The sequence below is a fragment of the Helicoverpa armigera genome, chromosome 2, assembly GCF_030705265.1.
Source record: "Helicoverpa armigera isolate CAAS_96S chromosome 2, ASM3070526v1, whole genome shotgun sequence".
NCBI lineage: Eukaryota > Metazoa > Arthropoda > Insecta > Lepidoptera > Noctuidae > Helicoverpa > Helicoverpa armigera.
In genome coordinates this window covers 10,392,630-10,415,125 of record NC_087121.1, presented here as the reverse complement: position 1 = coordinate 10,415,125, position 22,496 = coordinate 10,392,630, and the positions used below count along the sequence as shown (strand labels likewise).

At 38.5% G+C, this 22,496-nt stretch overlaps 3 protein-coding genes and 2 non-coding genes across 9 annotated transcripts in view; 2 read left to right on the top strand and 3 right to left on the bottom strand.

The window, feature by feature from the left end:
* Nucleotides 1-14,193, top strand: part of LOC110378209 (dynein axonemal heavy chain 3) — a 59,825-nt gene extending 45,632 nt beyond the window's left edge. For 2 of the 4 annotated variants that reach the window (XM_064039763.1, XM_064039758.1), the window contains exons 50-61: nt 148-284; nt 827-964; nt 1,285-1,522; nt 1,951-2,158; nt 2,614-2,864; nt 3,759-3,916; nt 4,456-4,615; nt 5,405-5,596; nt 5,832-6,040; nt 12,911-13,121; nt 13,225-13,275; nt 13,484-14,191. In XM_064039763.1, the coding sequence (XP_063895833.1) occupies nt 148-284; nt 827-964; nt 1,285-1,522; nt 1,951-2,158; nt 2,614-2,864; nt 3,759-3,916; nt 4,456-4,615; nt 5,405-5,596; nt 5,832-6,040; nt 12,911-13,121; nt 13,225-13,275; nt 13,484-13,780 (2,250 nt within the window). In that variant the 3' untranslated portion in view covers nt 13,781-14,191. Of the gene's footprint in view, nt 1-147; nt 285-826; nt 965-1,284; nt 1,523-1,950; nt 2,159-2,613; nt 2,865-3,758; nt 3,917-4,455; nt 4,616-5,404; nt 5,597-5,831; nt 6,041-12,910; nt 13,122-13,224; nt 13,276-13,483 lie in introns of all 4 variants that reach the window. The other 2 variants (XM_064039767.1, XM_064039762.1) reach the window with 2 other exon arrangements.
* LOC126055331 (U1 spliceosomal RNA) lies at nt 3,004-3,167 on the bottom strand. The gene has a single exon (XR_007511384.1). It is a non-coding gene; the product is annotated as a U1 spliceosomal RNA (small nuclear RNA).
* LOC110377878 (GSK3-beta interaction protein) lies at nt 10,358-15,244 on the bottom strand. 2 transcript variants are annotated; one of them, XM_021336924.3, is made up of 2 exons: nt 15,058-15,244; nt 10,358-12,733 (listed from the first exon to the last, which is right to left on the bottom strand). In XM_021336924.3, exon 2 carries the CDS (start codon nt 12,722-12,724, stop codon nt 12,365-12,367), a length of 360 nt encoding a protein of 119 aa, XP_021192599.2. In that variant the 5' UTR covers nt 12,725-12,733; nt 15,058-15,244; the 3' UTR covers nt 10,358-12,364. The 2 variants fall into 2 exon arrangements, with proteins under 2 accessions (XP_021192599.2, XP_049699707.1); XM_049843750.2 differs by lacking the exon at nt 15,058-15,244 and adding an exon at nt 14,848-14,993.
* LOC126055328 (U1 spliceosomal RNA) lies at nt 10,363-10,526 on the bottom strand. Its single transcript, XR_007511381.1, has one exon. It is a non-coding gene; the product is annotated as a U1 spliceosomal RNA (small nuclear RNA).
* Nucleotides 15,245-16,041: 797 nt separating the features above from the next.
* LOC110377868 (forkhead box protein K1) overlaps nt 16,042-22,496 on the top strand; it is a 50,491-nt gene continuing 44,036 nt past the window's right edge. Inside the window, exon 1 of the mRNA XM_049843739.2 lies at nt 16,042-16,864. Within this exon, the coding sequence (XP_049699696.1) occupies nt 16,500-16,864 (365 nt within the window). The 5' untranslated portion in view covers nt 16,042-16,499. The remainder of the gene's footprint in view (nt 16,865-22,496) is intronic.

The window sequence follows — 22,496 nt, the reverse complement described above, 5'->3', positions numbered from 1 at the left end:
GCGCGTTTAAACAAACAAACAAACTCTTCAGGTTTATAATATTAGTATAGATGCATCAATTTATCTGACTTTGTCAACACCCAGTTATCCAGACACCCCAATATCCCTCAGTAAGACTGGTTACAAGTTCTGATGCTGTGCCTCCAGGGTCAACTAGACGACGACCTGGTGACGTTCCTGCTGACGGGCGGCGTGGCGCTGGACAACCCGCACGAGAACCCCGCGCCCGGCTGGCTCACCGAGAAGGCGTGGTCAGAGATCGTACGCAGCAGCCATCTTGACCAGTCAGTATCATGTTACTACTTATAATAATACGCAAACTAATGTCCACTTTATATAACACAAAAGTAATAACAAATCCCAGTAAAGGTATGTTTTGAATTCTTGCTGCTGACTGCAACTGCCGACCGCACTGGTTTGTATCTGACAAACATCGATACTATACAAATTCAAGACCTTAAACTGACCTGTGCTGATGACGTCATATTGGCACTATATTGATAATCCTATGTTTGTCCATGTAAAGGACACAATACTCACACCACATTTACAATCCACACTTGCCCAGTACGATATGGTGGCACGTCAGTAAGTATAATATGGCGCCAGATTCGTATCGAGCACTGGCTAGTTTATTGATTTATAGCATAATATCTGAAACTTCACTCGAATCTTTTAAAGACAGCACAAAGATTATCTTTGTGCCAAAGTCATACAGAAGTATCCAGTAAATCACAATAAGTTGCAATGCTGTGCCTATGATTTGTTCCAAAGCTTAAACATCTATATTTTGATATGTTTATGATGCTAAGATGTATGTTTTCAGACTGAAAGGTTTCCGCGAGCACTTCGAGAGTCACGTGCACGAGTGGAAGGCGTTCTATGACCTGTCGGCTCCGCATGAGAATCCCTTCCCGGCGCCCTTCGATAAGGTCAAGGGCATTGCTAAGCTTATCGTGCTCAGGTATTATCATAACAATGGTTTGAAAATACACTGTCAGAAATGTATATGTGTTATGCTCTTATCTATCCCTCCCAATTCTATTTGGTGTTGGCGCAGCAAAATTCCTTCCTTCATAACCTTCTGTGTTATCAAGACCCTTGCAAGTACTTAATAATAACTAACGAGCTAAATCTACATACATGTGTATTACATATACCTATACATACACCTATACCATATACAAGGTAACTATACCTTGATACTAAGGTTATTTATATCTTTATTATACTTATTTTGTGATAATATAAATGACTAACTAACATAAACATCTCACAACCCAGATGCATTCGCCCCGACAAGCTAATCCCCCTAGTCCAACAATACGTGGTAGCAGAAATGGGTCGTCCGTACATCGAACCCCCGCCCTTCGACCTGGACAAGTCGTACAACGACAGCAACAACTGTTCTCCTCTCATCTTCATCCTGTCTCCGGGGTCTGACCCCATGTCCGGCCTGGTGAAATACTCCATGGAGAAGAAGGTTGTCAGTTTTGAGACTATCTCGCTTGGACAAGGGCAGGTTAGTTGGATTTGCGAATATTTTGCGTTTTTTTGACTCTGTAAGTGTAATTTTGCGATAAATCAGTGGATGCCCCTTGTACACTGCATTATTAAAGTCAGCTCTGTAGCTAAGATGAATTTAACATTAAACTTTTTACATTAACCGAAAAATCGACACGTTCATAACAAGCCTACATGACTAAAATGTTAGGAAAAATAAACGTGATGGATTTTCGCAAAGATACGCCTAATTTAATCATTTAAAATATACTTCAAAATATCTAAGTAAATAGTTTAAAAAAACATCACTATTGTATTGCTAAATATAAATAAAACTGTTTAAAAAATACAAAACCGCTGCAAGAAGTACCTCCCTTAAAATACCTGAACTCTATACTTTAAATACATTAGTTGTTGTATATTAAAGATGTATTTCCATCCCCTCAGGGTCCCATAGCAGCGAACATGATAAACCAGGCGATCGCGACGGGCGGCTGGGTGGTGCTGCAGAACTGCCACGTCATGACGTCGTGGATGGGCGAGCTGGAGCGGATCTGTGCGGAAGTCATCGTGCCACAGAACACGCATGCCAACTTCCGCTGCTGGCTCACTTCATATCCTAGTACATCGTTCCCTGTTACTGTGCTGCAGAATGGTAAAGTGTTTATTCTAATGTGTAGTTTACTTATTGAATTAGGTAATAAAGTATTCAAATACCTTCCATTTAATAAAAGTTAGCTTGAAATGTATGTAAAAACAAAAAAATAATAGTTAAAATAACTAAAAAACACGCTAGTCATGTATTGTCATCAGAACTCAGAGTGTGTGCAAAATTTCATCCTAATCGAAGACCGGTAAGTGGGTCAAATTAGGATCTCAAGATTTTCTTACGTACATAGTAACAAGTGAAACTGATATAAGCGTGTTAAAAGTAATCAGATTGTAGAATAATTGGCCGTTAATCAAATTTTACTGACTCACTAACTGTTACTCTAAATAATTTATTACTTGAACTGAACCTTCCATAACTATTTACAGAAAGAAAATATAAAATGGTCGTCAATCTTGCACTATAAGAAATGAAACGAATATATTGCACAACTATTACAGGTGTAAAAATGACAAACGAAGCTCCAAAAGGTCTCAAAAACAACATCTACCGCTCCTACATATCGGACCCTATTTGCGACCCGGAGTTCTACATCTCATGTCCCCGCACGGAAGATTGGCGGCGGCTACTGTTCGCGCTGTGCTTCTTCCATGCTATAGTGCAGGAGAGAAGAGCATTTGGCCCACTGGGGTGGAATATTCAGTACGAGTTCAATGAGAGCGATCTCAGGATCTGTATTATGCAGCTGCAGGTAAGACTTGATAGCCAATGCCAAGTAACCAACACTTTTACTTACAAAATGTGGTACTAAACTATATTAACTATCAGATATTGTATTAGTTCAGTATTAAATCATGCTATGATGTCATGATGATTTTCAAGGAGATCTGAGAGGGACAGCGCGTACGCAGTCCCTCACTACCAAAAATTACGCATCCGAGTTATCCACATTAGGGATAATCGCAGGGGTCAACCTATCCGCAGTGCAATGGATAGACCTCGCCCTGGGGGAACCGCCTTCGTGATCACGGTATCCCCTATGCCAGGTAAGTATGAGTTCACTACAGTACCGCCGCGAGGTCGTTCGACCGCGGAGAATCTTAACACCGCGATGCAGAAATCGGACGGAATTGTAAAGCGCCATCTAGTTTCAGACGCGGGACTAAAATAATGTAGGGGAGAATCAACCGTTATAGAAGTTAACAATGTAGTCATGGACAGCAAAAATGAATGTATTTTGTCTGAAATAATTTTGTAACTTATCCCACAGTTTAATCTTAGTCTTTATTTTGCAATGCTTAAACTGTACTTATTATTTATTTAGGCAAAATGTTAGGGCAGCGAAACTTGTTGCTCAGTAAAATGTGTAAGGGGCAACAAAAAAGGAAATATTGTTTACTTTTTTAACCACCAATATTCAAAAATATTTGTTAAACTGCCTCGCATATAAGCATTCTTGGCTCTCAAATAAAGTCGTGACAGGACACGCATGATTTCTAGTCACAGTTCATAACCTAAAAATCCGGCCTTATCATAACTATTCACTGAAGCTATAGCTTCTAGCTAGCTAGCTAAAACTACAGACAACTGACTGTACCTATTCCTCATCATTTTGGCAGTTTATTCCATACATGTATTGCCCTAGATGTTCCTGACGGATTACTCGGAGACGCCATTCGACGCGCTAAACTACCTGGCGGGCGAGTGCAACTATGGAGGCAGAGTGACTGACGACAAGGATCGTCGGCTCATACTGTCTCTGCTGTCCATATTCTACAATGATGAAGTCACTACTACCCCTGAGTTAGTATTAACAAGTTAAATCATTAACTGTAATGCTTCTAAATATGTACATAAAGTACAATGGCGGACTTAACGCCTTACCAGTCCAGTCCACCTTCGGGTGGTGGAGAGAAAGCATTGTTAGGTGCAAACAAATTTGAAAATTAGGTACATACATTACAATACACAAATAAAATAGGGGTGAATATGGCTACCATTTTGCTTATTGACTTTAATTTGAGGGAGGAAAGAAAGATAAAATATTTAACAAAAATTAACACAAATAAGGATAAAAGTACACATATAATAGAAATAGGCGTGCGAAATAAGGCCAATACAGCAGCATTATTGTCACCTTAGGTATTTGATTTATGGACTATGTCTATAAAAATAAATTTATAGAAAGTTAGAGCTTCGCGCTAGTTTTCAATTGAACCTATCGTAGCTATTCATTTTTTTATACATACTTTACCTACTGAATTTATTTTTGCTAATCTTCCGTATTGTTCTTCCGTCAACCGTTCATAAAATAGGTACCTACTTAAGTCCTTTTTCCACAGGTACGCATTCTCACCGAGCGGTGAGTACCGCATGCCGCCAAGCATGGAGTACAACTCCGTGCTAGACCACATCCGAGCACTGCCCATGATCGCCAAGCCTGAGGTCTTTGGCCTGCACGAGAACGCTGACATCACCAAGGATAACAAGGAGACTGCTGCGGTAAATACCTTATTTCATAGTAATATGATATGGTAATAAGAGGTTTTATATATTGCAGTTCTTATTCAGAATTGTTAAGGAAAATCAACTTATGCCTTGCTCCTACGATTTTAGAATAGCATTTCAGCATAATATTTCAGCATGTCTATTGGGTTTCACAATACCTCACGGTAACATAGCATTGCGCATCGCCTGATTCATACAAGTTCTCAAAGGTACTAATGACATATAAAACAAAAGTTCAATAAAACCATATTAAGATTTTTAGATCATGAGGAAACTTAAGACAAAAATACAGTTTGTTGTTTTTGTCTTTATATTTCCAGTTGGGCAGTTTAAAAAATGTAAAAAAGTCGTGGTGGCCTAGTGGGCAAAGAACCAACCTCTCGAGTATGAGGGCGCGGGTTCGATTCCAGGTCAGGCAAGTACCAATGCAACTTTTCTAAGTTTGTATGTACTTTCTAAGTATATCTTAGACACAATGACTGTGTTTCGGATGGCACGTTAAACTGTAGGTCCCGGCTGTCATTGAACATCCTTGACAGTCGTTACGGGTAGTCAGAAGCCAGTAAGTCTGACACCAGTCTAACCAAGGGGTATTGGGTTGCCCGGGTAACTGGGTTGAGGAGGTCAGGCAGGGCAGTCGCTCCTTGTAAAGCACTGGTACTCAGCTACATCCGGTTAGACTGGAAGCCGACCCCAACATAGTTTGGGAAAAAGGCTCGGAGGATGATTTCCAGTTGGGCAGTTTACATCTAGTCATAATTCTTTCTTTTTCGTCCCCTCTAGCTGCTGTTCGGCACCCTACTAACACAAACACACATCGTGGCCGGGGGCGGCGCGGAGGGCGGCGAGGGCGGCGGCATCGTGGACATGACGCAGGACATGATGGAGCGTCTGCCCCAGTTGTATGACGTCGCTGAAGTGGCTGAGAAGTACCCTGTGATGTACTATAACAGCATGAATACTGTGCTTAAACAGGTGAAGTATAGAAAAGTTCACTGCTGTCTGGCATATAGTGCTTACTAAATTAAGCTGAACTATATAAAAAGTACACTCATACAAGACAACACAAACACACAAACTCACACAGGAACTATAAAAATCAATCATTTGTCACAGTAAGAAGTTCTAGCTAATTTTATATAATTGTGAAAAATACCACCATAATGTCTTAATGTCTATTAATAATTCACCAAATTCCAATGTTTCCCAGGAACTGATCCGCTACAACCGCCTACTGTCAGTAGTAAAGCGCACGCTACACGGGGTGCACCTCGCAGCCCAGGGTCTGGCCATCATGAGCGCAGAACTGGAGGAGTGCAACAACGCCTTCATCAAGGGCATCGTGCCGGAAGCGTGGATGTCCAAGTCATACCCCTCTATGAAGCCGCTGGGATCTTATGTCGCTGATTTGCTGTCGCGGTGAGTGTGGAAATATTGGTGGGGTATTATAAACTATGCCCTGGCAATCCTTATTAGGAGTGGGTGATACAAAACGTATATAGATATTGAATCTATATATTGGTGCAATATCTAAAATCCGATATCGGCTTAATCTGAATCTATATGTTATGGACCAAGTGATAAATTGGGCAGTATACATAATGCCCGGTCATTATGAATAATGCCCAATATGAGAGTGCAATTTGATAATAATTACTCAAACAATCAAATTGACCGGGCACTATACATATTGCTCGTGACCTTTTGGGCAAAGTCATACAAACATATTTAATTTCATTTTTTTACTGTTATTGACATTTAACTTAAAATGAACTAAATATAACACACCCCATATCAATTGACAGAGCATAGAAGTAAGCATGCAACATGCAGCAAGCATGGCTTCTGTCACGGCTCCGGCGCTGCGGGGCTCCGGCGGTCCCATGCGAGCTTATCGTCGCAGATGGTTTTCACGCTCACCACCGCAGCTTCGGCTTGCTGGCCGGCCCAGCCGGCCAGCCTCAGCCGCGGCGGCGAGCGCTTCAACTACCTGCGCCTCAGCTCGCAGGCCGCCTCGCCCCTCCGTGCCTACGCGGTTTTGAATTACACTCTAGGGGTAGGGCAGACAAGACTACGTGGAGTCGGTTTTGCAGCGATTCGTTTTCGTCACTAAGTTCAGTTTTTAATACAATGTTTTGAAATTCTACCATAAAAAAAAACGAGACAAGAAAAATACTATAATTTCCCATTAAAATAGAACATATAATTTAAAACAATAATCATAAAATATGTAGCAAGTAACAGGATTTATTTATTAGAACAACTGCCACCCTCGCAACACATAAAATATAGCTTTATTATCAAATTGCCCAACTATCATGTAGCAATATAATAATGCCCGTGCAATGTGATAAATAATGAAGTTAAGATAGTTATTAATCACTTGGCCCGATAAAGCTAGACATTATTCATAATGCTCGGGCATTATAAATAATGCCCGAATTAATCACATGGCCCATAACATATATATCGGGCGAAACACTATATTGCTCCAAAACGTATCCGAGGGCGAGTATGAGCTTGTCGTACGTATCGTATTAAACCGATTTACCGAATAAAGACCGAGTATACACGATGTGACACGATCTCTAGTCTCTACACCGACGAAATAACTTAGCAGCCGGCCGAGAGAGGGAGCGCGTGATTAATAAAACCAACGTAGAACGTAGCTTAATAATCCGTAGGTACTATTCTGAACCTTATGTCAAATGCAATAAGTCTGTTTGAAGAATTGTTTTAGTATTTTGGCAAGATTGTTAAAGGAATTTCAACTTTCTTTTAAAGTAATAATGATGCATATTACATTACATAATTTGCAAGGATTTATTAACTTCGCGCATGACGCTTGTTGTCCTCTGGCCTTGAACTAGAAAGCAAAGAAATTTTAAAATTCTATTTTTTAGTTTCGTGCTAGCAATTATTGAGTGAGCGCATTATTGTTGTTCCTCATTATTACTTACTTACGATTTGATTTTCTGTTAATTTGTGTTAGTTTAGTATTTAAAATAGTTTAATTTCTTAACTTGAGTATTAATGTGTGTAGGTATTAAGGTGTAAATAAAATTTAAGTGTAAAAATTAGAGTAGGTTAGGTACTTATATTGAAACATTTTGTGACTCGTGTTAAAACTATTTTTAAAATGTCTCGTATAAATTCGAGTATTTTATGGGACTATTTTGACAAAACAAATTTAGTGGACAAAAAGCCAAATGTCGTGTTTGTGGTGACAGTTATAGTTATAAAGGTACGACAGGCAATCTAAAGGCACATTTAAAAAAGCATTTAGATGCATATACGAGAGTTGCTACCGGGCAGCAAGATATTACGACTTTCCAAACTGCCTCAGCAAGTCAGATTATTGCCGCAGATTCATCTGCAACACCGTCAACATCGGCTACAATAACTACGTTAGCAAACCCAATCGCCTCAACTTCAACAGCAGCGAATCCAACAGTTTCACCCCCACGTCACGTAAGACAACAAGGTATAGAAAGATATGGCGCCACTAAAAAAATATCAGGTGACTTGAAAAGAAAGATCGACAATGATGTACTAGACTTATTCATAGATAGTTATCACCCCTTTACATTAGTAGAGGAACGAGCTTTTAAAAAAGTTATGCGCTGGATCCCTGGCTATCAACTCCCGACTAGAAAAACTATTTCTAACGTCATGATTCCTGCCTTGTACAATAAAACGAAGAAACTTTAAAACGACATTGGGTAGCATTGAACATTTGTGTCTTACAGCTGACTTATGGACGTCAAGAGCCAATGAATCGTATTTGGCTGTTACCGGTCATTTTATCACGGAGGAGTTCGAGCTAAAGACCATCTTGCTGGACTGTTCTAATTTCGAAGATTCTCATACGAGTGAAAACATTCAGAGTGTGTTAAATGATGTAATGAGTAAATATGAATTAACATTAAACAAAATTAATTTTATAGTAACTGATAATGCGGCCAATATTCAAAGAGCGGTTACTAACATCGGTTGGAAGCATTATGGATGCTATGGACACACGCTTAATTTGATTTTACAGAATGCCATTACAAGAGAGCAGACTCTACAGTCCGTATTAGATAAAGTAAAAAATTGTGCGCTTTTTAAAAAACAGTACCGCCTTAGAGAAATTATTAAAAGCACAAACTAATGATCAGCCAAACTGCGTACCAAAACGTTTGATTCAAGAAGTTCCGACGCGCTGGAACTCCAGCTTTCACATGATACGGCGCTTCGTGGAACTGGAACATTGCATTAGGTCTACAGTTGCAGTCATCAGAAAAGACCTTCCCATTATTACCAACGAAGAGTGGTTGCTACTTGCCGAAGTCACAAAAATATTGAAACCGTTCGAGGACGCGACAGAATCGATGAGCGGCGAAAAGTATATGACTGGTAGTTCAGTCATAGTCATGACACGGTGTCTAATATCATCATGTGATAAACTCCTGGACGAAGAATTCTGTGATGTATCTAAAGAGCTAATTTACACTTTAAGGACAGGACTAATAACCAGATTCTCCAATCTTGAAAGAAGTGGAACATTTTCGGTATGTACATTTTTAGATCCTCGATACAAACTGGCTGTCTTTTCTGACGAAAATGAAATTATAAATACTAAGAAACGAGTCCAGGACTTAGTAAGTGGTATTATAGCGCAGGAGAGAGCGCGAGAAGAGGCACCCGTCTCGGCATCTGAGGACCACAATGCTGATAAGTTTTCACCATGGACAATTTTAAACGAAATAGTGGGAAAAAAGCAAAATGTCGGGACACCGGTGTCAAAAGCCATTAAAGAAATAGATGGCTATTTGAATGACGACCTGTTGCCAGTTTTCACAGGAACTACGTGGAACTGCCCTCTCGAATGGTGGCGCAAACATAAGTTTACATATCCATACTTGGCGAAACTATTAAAAAGATATGGAAACATCATGGCGACGTCAGTTCCATGCGAGAGGATCTTTAGCAAAACGGGACTAATTATAAATGATCGTCGCACTCGGCTGACAACATCAAAAGTAAACCAGCTCGTATCTTTGAACGTAAATCTAGATGAAAACAGATTTAAATAAATGCTGAACAAACAACGTAAATAGTTGAAAATGTAAAAGACAATGTAAATAGTGTAAATATAAAAAGTTTGTATATATCATCAAATGAACTGTTAAATACGCCTGCATTATTTTATCGTTCGGCACCTACATTTAGGTATAATTTATTATAAAACTTTTCATAACAGACAATAATGCAGCCAGTCCTAAGCCTGGTAAAAGTATGAAGGACAGTTCATTGATGATGACGATTGTATGTTTTCTCTAACTACGTAATAGGCTTTTTCATCACGTGAAATTAGTGATGTTTAAACTTCAGCTAAGTATCTAGACAAAACCGTTGTTTGTAATTTAGCTCCTTAGAGATACATCGTATTACGATATTTACAATATCGCATGCCTAGGTGGTTCTCACTCACAATACGCTTTATGGAATGATACAACATCATGAGACGGATTACGCGTATCTGTTAATATATAGTTTCAGAAAATATATAGTTTCGAAATCCGATATCAAATATCAATATATAGTTTCGATTTGATATTGTGAAAAAGCTATATTACCCACTCCTAATCCTTATCGTCAATCGTATAAAAATTTGTATAAATCTGTCATGCCCCGGATAAAATCTATGTTTGTAAACAGTGGATAACTATTTCTTGGAAGATTTTCTAGGAGTTCTGAGAGGGACAGCGCGTACGCAGTCCCTCACTACCAAAAATTACGCATCCGAGTTATCCACATTAGGGATAATCGCAGGGGTCAACCTATCCGCAGTGCAATGGATAGACCTCGCCCTGGGGGAACCGCCTTCGTGATCACGGTATCCCCTATGCCAGGTAAGTATGAGTTCACTACAGTACCGCCGGGACGTCGTTCACTCGCGGAGAATCTTAACACCGCGATACAGAAATCGGACGGAATTGTACAGCGCCATCTAGTTGTTAAATGCGGACCTAAAAATAAATGGGGAGAACGGAACGCTTGAAAGCTTCTCGCCTATTGAATTTAGTTCTCACGTTACAAAAGGTTATTATTATGAGTTTTATTTCATTGTGTTGTTGACGAGATGTTAGTTCGCAATTAAAACATTCACGTTTTTCTCAGTGGTTAACCTAAAATGTTGATGAATTTCATTCATGGATTTGTGTGGGGGATAAAAACGCTCATAATTCATAATTATATCAATTTATTTTACTATCACAAACAAGTTTACTACTCTATATTGTGTATATTATGTCTAAATAGATGCTAGTTTGGGAACATGTGGCGGTAGCTCTAGTAAACTGAATTTATTAAAGGTACTTAACAATATTAGGCCGTGTATGAACATAAAAAATACATTTAAATGGAAATGAAGGGCTAGGCTAACATTCAAGTAACACTTGTAAACATTAATACTTCCTACACATACAGATTGATATAATTTGTAATCAATCTACCATACAGCCATAAATATAGCAATTTAGCCCTACATACACTACTAATTTCTATAACATCGTGAGATGGAGTGAGCTATTTACGACATGTGCCCAAACTACAGAGGTACAAGTTTGTACTCAGTCTGTCGACGATTGTACTAATAAAATGCCGTGTAAAGCTGCACAGTAGCGACACACCGTGACACTCAGTGGGGAACACTACACAATGGGAACATTAATACCATCGGCCTCGGCAGCACGCTCTCACGTTAGTCACACATTGTACCTGACCGTTATGCCCAGCCATAGCATAACTACTGGCCTTATTTATAACTAAAAAGTACATTTCGACATTGTTTAGGGCTTAGTATAATTAATACATGATATTTCTTCGTTCATGGTACCCATAAATGTCGTACACAGATATGTGTGAATGGAATCTTTCTTACATTCTATAAGAACAATGATTAGGAGCTCAACTGAATGAATGGTGCAGCAACAACGCAGGAAGCGAGTAATTTGTAAGCAAGCGCATTTCGTCACGTCGTTTGTCCCCACGGCCCGCGTGGCGGTGCGCTTGACACCATTACATTCGGTTGGCACAGCTCGCAAGCGACAATGCTGGGACTAACACGGTTCTAGCGCAAGTATGCGACGCTCAGACATTCCCAATTCAACAAAATAATTAAGAGGAATTTTCTATTCATTATATTTTACATGACAAAATTGAATATGTAGTCATGCACAGTTCATAAATATTCAATAATCCAATTTGTAACAAGAAAGATCTCTATGCTAATAGCTTAAGACCGCAGCCGCCACTAGAAACACGTTAGTTTTACTAATCTACACAGTTATATAAACTTAGTACATACATAAACATTTAATTATAGCACATGTGAATACTGACGGGTGAACATTTGACACATTTCCACCATAAAATTCAACAATCAAAAACCGACAAAGTTGTCAATATATCTTTAAGAAATCGACGCGATAACCCTGATCTGATACAGATGTCTTATTTATAATACTTCTGATATTTATGTGAATATTATTCGTTGAAATAAAACTAACTATGCATATTAAAAACGTGACACTCCAAAACATCCTTATAAATTATTACAGATCTATAGTAAATTAAGTTAGTTTTATTTCAAACGTAAACATAACCAAAAATTGCACTTTCGCTCAAGCAAGCATCTTTGTCAAGGGCTTGTGTTGTGGCCTACTCAGCACAGGACTGCAGCGTGTGAGTGATGATTCAGCCTTCGGAGTTCCTGGCGGCTAGATCCAGGAGTTTGTTCATGAGCTCTCCGCCGAACGACTCCCTGTACTTCTGGCTGATGTTGTTGAGTAGTGCGTAGGGTGTCTCGTAGTTCATGTTCTCTATGCCGGACAGCGTGGTGTCGTCGTACTTCCTGCCCACTACCCGGAACCCGTTGGCGGACATCTCGATGCAGTAGTCGGTGTTCTCGAGCGTGGTGAGGTTGATGTAGATGCGCTGGTTGTTGCTCAGCAGCTGCGGCGAGATGCACGCGCTCTTCACGTGCTTGCGGATGTCGCTGATGGCCGCCTCCGCCTCCTGCGGCCAGGTTTTCTCGTCCAGCACCTTCTCTGTCATGGTGATGGCCTGGAAAGAAGAAACATTGAAATTGAGTAATTGAACGCACATGAATGTAGGGACACAATTTACTCAAACTGATATTAGAAGTTTCCTGATCATCGGAAGCTATTCATGGATGTTAGGTGTCCGGGCTTTATACAGCGTACATCTTTGCAACTAAAAACGCGACACTCTTGTCCCTAGGCTAAACTTCCTACAAGACTGGATCGACGAGGGTCCGCCGATAGTATTCTGGATATCGGGCTTCTACTTCACGCAGTCATTCCTGACTGGCGTGCTGCAGAACTACTCGCGTCACAACACCATCCCCATCGACCAGGTGCACTTCGAATTCACCATCACCAAGATGGAAGCCGACAGTGAAGAAGAACCTTCGTATGGGGTTTACTGCAAGGTTGGTGTCACCTACCTATTCTACCAAATCGAATTTTAACTGATTTATCGAAAATGAGGACTTAAAATTTTTATACATGATGTTCTGTTTAAATCGCATGCAGCAATCATTCCAAATGGATAAGGAGGAACATATACATAGTGTATTTGTATGGGTAAGACTTTGATAATGCATGGGTGTGTTCCATATTATGTTGAAATGAAGATCTGTTAGCACTTGTAATTGAAACAGCATGAAACGCATGCATGATCACGAATTGTTGTATTTTGGCAAGCACAGGTTTTCTTTGACAGCACCTTTCTTAGAGCTCAGCTGGAAGGGCAATGGAAAACCACCTTACTAATATTATCTCTTATACACAGGGCCTCTTCCTCGAAGGCGCAAGATGGAACCGGGAGACAATGCAAATGGACGAATCCTATCCCAAAATCCTATTTGACACCATCCCAATAATCTGGTTCAAACCGGCTCTGATAGCGGAGTTCAAGCCTCCTCCAAGCTACTTCTGTCCAATCTACAAGACTAGTGAGAGGAAGGGAGTGCTGGCTACCACGGGACATTCCAGCAACTTTGTCATGTACATCACCCTGAGGACTGATATAAAGGAACAGCACTGGATCAATAGGGGTGTCGCTAGCTTGACACAGCTGGATGATTAGATAGGAAACCTTTCAGCTGTGAATTAGTTACACAGTGAACAGCTTCAGCTATTCTAAACTCTAAACCTGAATAATTATAATATGCAAATTGGGTGAACCCAGGAATCAGGATAGTTGGGTTAAAGTTTAAACTTTTACTGATAGCTAGATTGCCTCAAATATAAGGGCATTGTATATTAGAAGATGTGTACAGATGTACCTAGTTTTCACTGAGGCATACACTTTTGTTTTCACTGAGTTACTTGTGTGGGAAACACTACTTCAGAAACCATCAATATTCCATTCAGTATCGTATTAACTTCTGTATGAGGTAATCTTTATTTTAATTATTATATTTAATGTATTTTTTTAGAATTGTTACTGTGATATGTGTCTAGTCTTAATTCTATATTTGCCAAATAAATACTTTTCTTATAAAGATAAGATTTTATTTTCCTCATATTGGAAGTCCCTATGAACGCTAAGAAGAAGAAGTCCCTATGAACTCTGAATTTCATGTATTAAGAAGGTAGATAATATGTTTTGGTACCCACTCTAATCAGATTGCAACTTTGTCATTCATATAGCAAAAAAACATACCATTTACCCCCCTAGTGTGATGCAATCACAGATACAGCAAAATTTCCATTGTTATTCATTTGAATACACTTCAGCACATAAAAGAAGTTTGCGGGAAACAATATATTCTAACAATGTGGGTACAAATTTGAGCACAGATTTGAGCTGTGTACTGGGTAGAAATATTGGTAACATGGTTTATTTAGCTAGGCATATCTAGCCAGCTCTGCAAATAGACACACAAACTTTTCACTTAATCATGCTACAGACAGTTCATAGAGTAGTAACAGTTGTTTATTCAAATAATAACTAGAAACAAGATACATATATAGAACAGTGACAATTGGAAAATAAATGATTACTTTGGCTACAATCCAAGGTTTATCGACATATAGCTAGGAAGAGAACTATTTAATTTATTGTACGAACTTATAAAGCCGTTATAAGAAGCTATCCGTTGCCAAAACTTTGGTTACGACGTGGAATTGATTAAATAATAATATTTTTACCTGTTCTGTTCAAAACGATTTCACAAGAGGAGTCATAAATAAGATTTTACGTAAAGTAATCCAATAGAGTGAAAATAAAAGCGATGATTCATAAGCAATTGTAATTTATTATATTTGAGCTAGTTAACTTTTACGAGACGATTTGATTGGCGAAGTGGTAGGAAAAAGATAAAATTTAAACTTTCGCGGTAATGTTGAATGAACCCTTACCTTAATTCCTCCAACTGATGTGATAAATGACTTAATCGATACAGGATAGTCTTAATCAGTACTTGTAATTGAATGTTATTGTTTCATAGCCGAGTTTAAAAATAACACACTACACAATTTGCGATACAATACAAACTCAAATATTAATGTCAACAAAATCTATAGACTACCAAGAGTCGATGACGTCAGCGTATTTTCCTGTAGTGCTGTTCAAATATTTCCATAGACAATTGAATCGATTCAAGCACTTATTTGGAATCATTAAAATAAATACCAAGTGATGAAACGCTTAACTATAAGGTCTCAAGTTTAAATCTAAATCTGTTATTTTGTCTGCCAAGATGTGGTTTCTCTTTTTTGTCCAGCTAAAGCTATCCAGTGACTCGGTACCGCACCTCTTGAACAAAACGATGCGTTTTTGAGGATCTATTCATATATAAAACCTCGTCAAAAATAAGCCATGGGCTCGCAATTTTTATTTAGTATTTGAAAAATTATTATTTCAGACACATTAGATCACATTAAATTCAAGATTTTTTTCCACTTTCAATAGATATTGACATTTAAAGAGTTTTAGATAAAATGAAATGAATGATTTGAACACTTTGGTCTTTAAATTGATGCTATATTCCTCCGTTGATATTAGTTTGTGCTATAAAGTTGTAATAAATTGTGTAAATATCAGAACCATTGGCCGTTAATTAATCGATATTTTAAACAATTGCATTTGGAAGCGTATCACTATTGATATAAATCCATTTCACTTTGAGATTCTCTGCCACCGCATCCTTTAGAATTCATGTTTACATAAAAACATATTTACTATGAGTTGATGTCCAAAAATACTAAATTATTAACAAAGACGTTATAAAATTTTGAAAAATAAGTTTATATTACTATCGAGTGGCATAAAATAAAAATAAATCTAGTTCTTTTCGTGTCAATAATGCGTGAAACGGAACTAGAAATTTACAATTTGTTTCGATGTTGCATAGATGGCGCGGCGAACTTGTAAACTGCGTATGCCGAACTGACGTTTTTGGTTATTTTTGTTCTCGCCTCGTGTTTACTTTAGTGTCTAATTTCGGTCCAATTGCGAAAATTCAGTTGTGCAACAACCAAAAGGTTAATATTTCGTTCATATAAGACATATCCGTACTTTATAGTATCGATCCGCTCTTCCGGACTAGGTATATGTATACATTATTATCACGTGGTGGTGTGGTGGTTTATATAATTCTTGTTTACCGCACAAGTAGAAACTTTGCGCATGTGCGTCCCGTCAGTAACCTCAAATTGTAAAGGCACGGGTTCGGCAGGTTCCGGATATCCGGGTCGCGACGCGGGCGGTTCTCGCGGCGGTATTGTGATGTGCCCTCGTGCAAGGCGTTCGCGCCCCGCGTGTGGACAGCGTTGGTGATATCGGTCCGCGCGTGCCTGCCATGGCCCAGGCTCAGTTTACGCGAAGCTCGGAGAGCGACGCGTGGGCGCTGCTCTCGCTCAAGTCTGCGCCCCCGTCGCCCTCCAAGGTGCAGTGGGCCCAGGAGCCGGCCCCCATCGCGATCGCGAGGCTCGATGGCCGCGACTTCGAGTACCTCATCCGGCAAAAGCGTGTCGTGATCGGTCGGAACTCTAGTAGAGGCCAAGTGGACGTTAATATGGGGCACTCGAGCTTCATCTCGCGCAGACACCTCGAACTGTTCTACGACCACCCCGAGTTCTACCTGACGTGCAACAGCAAGAATGGCGTGCTGGTGGACGGCGTGTTCCAGCGGAAGGGCTCCGCCGCCATGCTGCTGCCCAAGAGGTGAGTGCGCCGCGCGCCCGCAGCCCTACGCATCTACTTACGTGCACTCACTAGCTTTTGTTTGTAAACAAATCATATTGTTTATGTTCTACCCACCTGTTGTATTTTTGTTTAAAAAAATGGTGTTCATAATCTTTGTTGACACACATGTGGCTTGTGTAAATCATGTTCCTAGACTTAGTAGCACTTGCTTATGTTGAAGCACTCACACACACCTGGCCTCTAGGATATGTGTACTATCGCTAACAATACATCATAATAATGCAATTTTCTATTAATATATTTTGTAGTGCATGGTAGTTTGTTGTTGTTTCCTCGATATGTTTGATCATAACATTTCTTTCCACTGTAAATTCACAGAATCATACTTAGTCACAGCCCAGAGTAAACTGATTGTAGGAAAATGCCATCAACAATAATTCTGCAAACACTCACTCTCTTATCTAGAATTGGTAAACAAAAACAGAATTTTGCAATTTTACGATCAATGTCCAAGCTTAATGAATAGTTTGATAATGATTATCACTTGTTACTAGTTATTTTGAGCATATATACAGATAAGATACATCCAACATGGTTGTACGCTGATTGTATGATGCAATACCTAGAAATGTGATTGTTGTGCTCAGATATTTTGCCAGTCATTGTACAAAAATTTTGCTGTCAATGAATAATATCAGTAAATTAGCAAATGCGTAACCGTTGACTTTTGAAGAAAAATTGTGAAAAACATCCTGTAATTCATTTTTCACAAGAAGCCAAACATATTCCAAAATAACAAGTGGCTGTATAAAACCAAATGAAACTGGATTAATTCACACACACATATCCACTCACACAGAGATTCAATTGTCTCTGTTTCATGATTTTTGTCACTTTATTAAGTGGCCGCAAGACTATGGAAAGATAGCATACTAATTTCTCATTTAGCGTTACTAAGCTCGAGCATAAGATAGTGTTATCAGTATAAACTGCATCAGACATGTGGCTGTATCACACACACAGACATAATTAATGTGTGTTTGTCTAGTTTTTATAAACAGCCAAGGACATGTTTGTGTTCATTTTTATTTATAGAAATATAATATAAATATTGATTGTATTTAATTTCAGTTTATCTAAAAAGCTGTTATTTTATCTATTAATCTTATAATTTATGCTTTTTATGCACAAAGTATCTTATCTATGCTTCAGGCATTTCAAACTAGAAAATAAATAAATTGCTAATACACTACAGTACAAATATCTTAAAATTAAATATTCCAACGGGTGCATATAGAAATGCATATGGTACTATCATTTGCTTTTATTTATAGAAGACTGCTATATTGAGTAAACTGCAAATAACTTAATTAGTAACAAATAAGTAAACGTTGTAACATTGTAAGGACATTCCTTTGCTTTTTGCAATAATTAATTTTGAATAACAATGCTCTTTAACCTTCTGACAAAGATAGGGGGCACCCAGGCCCGCCGCTAGCTGTTTGTTCGCCCGCGTGCAAAACCGATTATGCCGCCCTACGACTACATATTATACTGGGTTTTGTCAAAAAATACCTATATAAGGGGGGAGGGGGTCCAGGGGGTCCGGACCCGGTCAACGCATGAGACATATTTCATATGTAAGGAAGCGCGAGCGAAGCGAGCGCGAAATTTTTTTAGTCTAAGGACACAAAACAAATAAAAACCACTGTAAATGAACAAAGCAAAGTCGAAAAGTAAGATATGCACAGAAATGAAGTGCAAATGTACATGAAGCCGCGAGCGAAGCGAGCGCGATTTTTTCCTTAGAGTTTTCATGAAGTAAACATATCATATCAAAGCCAAAGTGAACAAAAAGCTATAACGGACGTGAGCGAAAAATGATTTTTCAGAATTGAATGCCTCAACAATTAAACAAAGATAAATCGCGATCAGTGCCGGTTTTTACTCTACCAGCGCCCTAAGCGAGATTTCTACGGCGCCCTCCAACTGCAATTCAAACCCATACGAAAAACAGAGACGTATGTAGTTACCGATTGCGCGAGCGAAGCGAGCGCGAATATTTTTTTTCTAGTTAACAAGTCGAAGCAAAAATTACGTAAAATGTAGCCCAATCGTACATAAGTTATTGCTGGTTGAATAATGCAAAAACACTGGAACATGAGATGTTCCAGTGCTTGTCTTCTGATTGCGCGAGCGAAGCGAGCGCGAAATTTTTTGTTATATTTTAGAACTCAAAACAAAAATTCTTTGTTGATGATGGCGCCTATGTATTAAAATTTTGGGACTTAAAGTAGTACCGTAAATAAGAAAGTTCATATGGAAACTAGAAGTTACTTTCTTATTAATAAAAGAACTTAAAAACGACGCTCCCTTTTTGCTAGGGTAGACTAAAAATTTCTTGAAAAATAAAAACAACTGTAAAGTGAAGCAAGCCCGAAAATTTTTGAGTTTTGGATCACTAAAAGTCCTAAACATATATATAATAAAAAGCGACTGTGAAGTGAAGAAGCCGCGAGCGAAGGGAGCACGAATTTTTTTGAGTATTGGGACATTAAAAGTAGCTATATGCGATAAAAAATTGAAACGTTTAATTGTACCTAAGTAAATTTTTGAGTTTTGGGACATAAAAGTAGTGTTTCTTCGAGAATTTCTCAAAGGACCATGGGCAAAAATGTATGAAGCCTGGGCTCACCCACCAACAGAGATGAGACCACTTTGAATATACTTGTAAAGCACTAAATATAAAGATTTAAACTCATTTTTGCGAAGAATCCATGGGGTTATTTTGCTATAAATATTTTTCTCCGACCATAAATAAACTAATGTTCTGCAAAAAGTTGTGCTGTTATGGCATTGTAGGTTTTGTTATTGAACGCCTTTAACTAGTTTTAATGCCAGGTTTAATGTATATGTTATGGGCCATGTGATTAATTCGGGCATTATAAATAATGCCCGAGCATTATGAATAATGTCTAGCTTTATCGGGCCAAGTGATTAATAACTATCTTAACTTCATTATTTATCACATTGCACGGGCATTATGATATTGCTACATGACAATTGGGCAATTTGATAATAAAGCTATATTTTACGCGGTGCGAGACCGGGGAGGGAAGTACGCATGGCGTGATACGCTTCGACCAATCAGAGACCGCCAAAAAGTTATGTACCTCAAAATGCCATCACAGTGGCAGTTATTCTATAACTATATTTCTAATAAATGAATCTTGTTACTCGCTACATATGCATTATGATTTATTGTTTTAAATTGTATGTTCTATTAATTATTTTATCATTTGACTTTTATTAAGAGAAGTTAATTATGCCAAATAATGAGTCTGATTGCTTGAACTTAAGTTTATTTTGTTTTATAATAATAAGTCATTTCGGTGAATATTTGCCCAGGCATAACCAAGTGGCCAAGATCATCCACCAGCAGCTTGCTCTTCAATACAAACTCGTAGATCTTGAGGTACCGTATTACAGGTATGCGCCCGACCCAGTTCTCAAAAAGGACCATATCACGTTGTACTGGGATCGATCTATCATCACTGACAGGACTATTGTAGCCAATAAGCCTGATATAGTGGTGATAGATCGATTAGCGCGCCGCGCGATGATAATCAATGTCGCCGTTCCACATGACAATATGATGATAAATAAATAAATGAACTTAAAAAAGTAATTTCTATAAAACAAATATATGTTGTAAAATTTTTGTTTTACATTTAATTATATTTTATGTTATATTTTTAATATGACATTTAAATGCAAAACCTAGTAGGATTTTTAAGGCAGAAGTCCTTCATAATTAATCCAAATCATGAGGCTGATTATTTAAGTGGTTTAATATTTAGTTTATTTTAAATTGAATGGCAATAACAATAAAAATAAAATAAATTAAATATGTTTGTATCACTTTGCCCAAAAGGTCACGGGCAATATGTATAGTGCCCGGTCAATTTGATTATTTGAATAATTATTATCAAATTGCACTCTCATATTGGGCATTTATCATAATGACCGGGCATTATGTATAGTGCCCAATTTATCACTTGGTCCATAACATATACATGAAAAAAAAAAACAGCTGCTATTAGTTAAAAATGTTTTTGTTAACATTTCAATCAATATCAATAATAATGTCATCTAAATATCCTGATGGTGGATTAAATTGTGTGTGCCTGCCTAACCCTAGATACCATATTATTGAAATGATATGAGCACAACTTCCTACTGTGCGTCTACCTATTAGACACGAGCAGTAATACTGAGCGATGGCATCTCGACACATTTCGTTTCTGTTAACCAGAATGTATACGTAATATGAATGTGCACGAACATGTCTTGACTATATCCTTCCTCTTAATAGCCAAATCGGTCTTGGAGTCTTCGAGTAATCGGTGAACATATAAAAAAAAAGATCCCGACGAATTGAGAACCTCCTCCTTTTAAAGAAGTCGGTTAATAATATAAATCCTGCGAATTAAGCGCACTACGACTCCTAACAATCGTCTTTTCTACAAAACCTATTTAGGTGCATATCTTTTTTTTGCCGTGGAATTGAAGGTAGTGCCCATAGTAACAATTTTAGTACAAACAAAAACCTTCACTACGGCATATGCTATAACTCTGTTGGACAATGAGCCCAATTTGTCTCATGGTCCTTTAGCGCGGAATTAAACACAAATTCGCTTCGGCGCCCCTGAGCCCGCGGCGCGGCGCCCGGGTTATTCGCGCACGCTGCACCATAGGTTAAGATGGCCCTCATGCTATCCATTCATTTGGGTACAGTTCTTGTAAGTTGCAATCTTTGATGAAATTTAAAACAAAAATAGGAGTAACATTCTGATCAAGGATTGGTTGGGAGTTGGGGGTGCCTGCGGCGCCCCTTATATCCGCGCCCTACCCTAAAATCGCTACTGATCGCGATATCTGACATGGAGGCGCGAGCGCAGCGAGCGCGAATTTTTTTGGGGATGCAAAGGATGAACCCGTCAAAATTGATAGGTGACGACCAAAGCGAGGGCGGCTTTTTCCGAAATTTTATTGCTAATCTACTCATCTATTTTTAGTAAAAATATTTTTATTACGTAATTATTAATTTTGCCGTATGGGTTAATTTTGCCGCCCCCTAAATAGTGCCGCCCAGGGCATTTGCCCCTCCTGCTCTCTCCCCCCACGCTACGCTAATGGTTGATCTTAAATCTTTTTTAATTTTGAAAATGATCAACAGATGTAACTGAAACCGGCAGTGTAAGTTATATTCTTAGCGCTATTGCTGTGTTCGGAAATATTGAAATCAAATTATTGGTAAAAAGATATTGTATTTTTAAAATATTACGTGATAGGTCGCTCGATTTGCCGCCCCCTAGGATGTGCCGCCCGCGTGCGGTGCACGCGCTGCACGCCCGCTTACGGCGGGCCTGGGGGCACCACATGTCTTATTAATGATGAAGTATTGCTTCTTATGCTTATTTGTTTAATTAATGCTCTCTTAATTTAAATACAATGTTCTGTTAGATAACATAAAACTTTGAATATTAGTTTGTTTCAAATAGTAAAATGATTTGAAATGAAATTTTAATTTATTTTACTTACACGTCTTAAAAATTACAGTTAATATTTTTTTAAAGTCAGCTCCTCC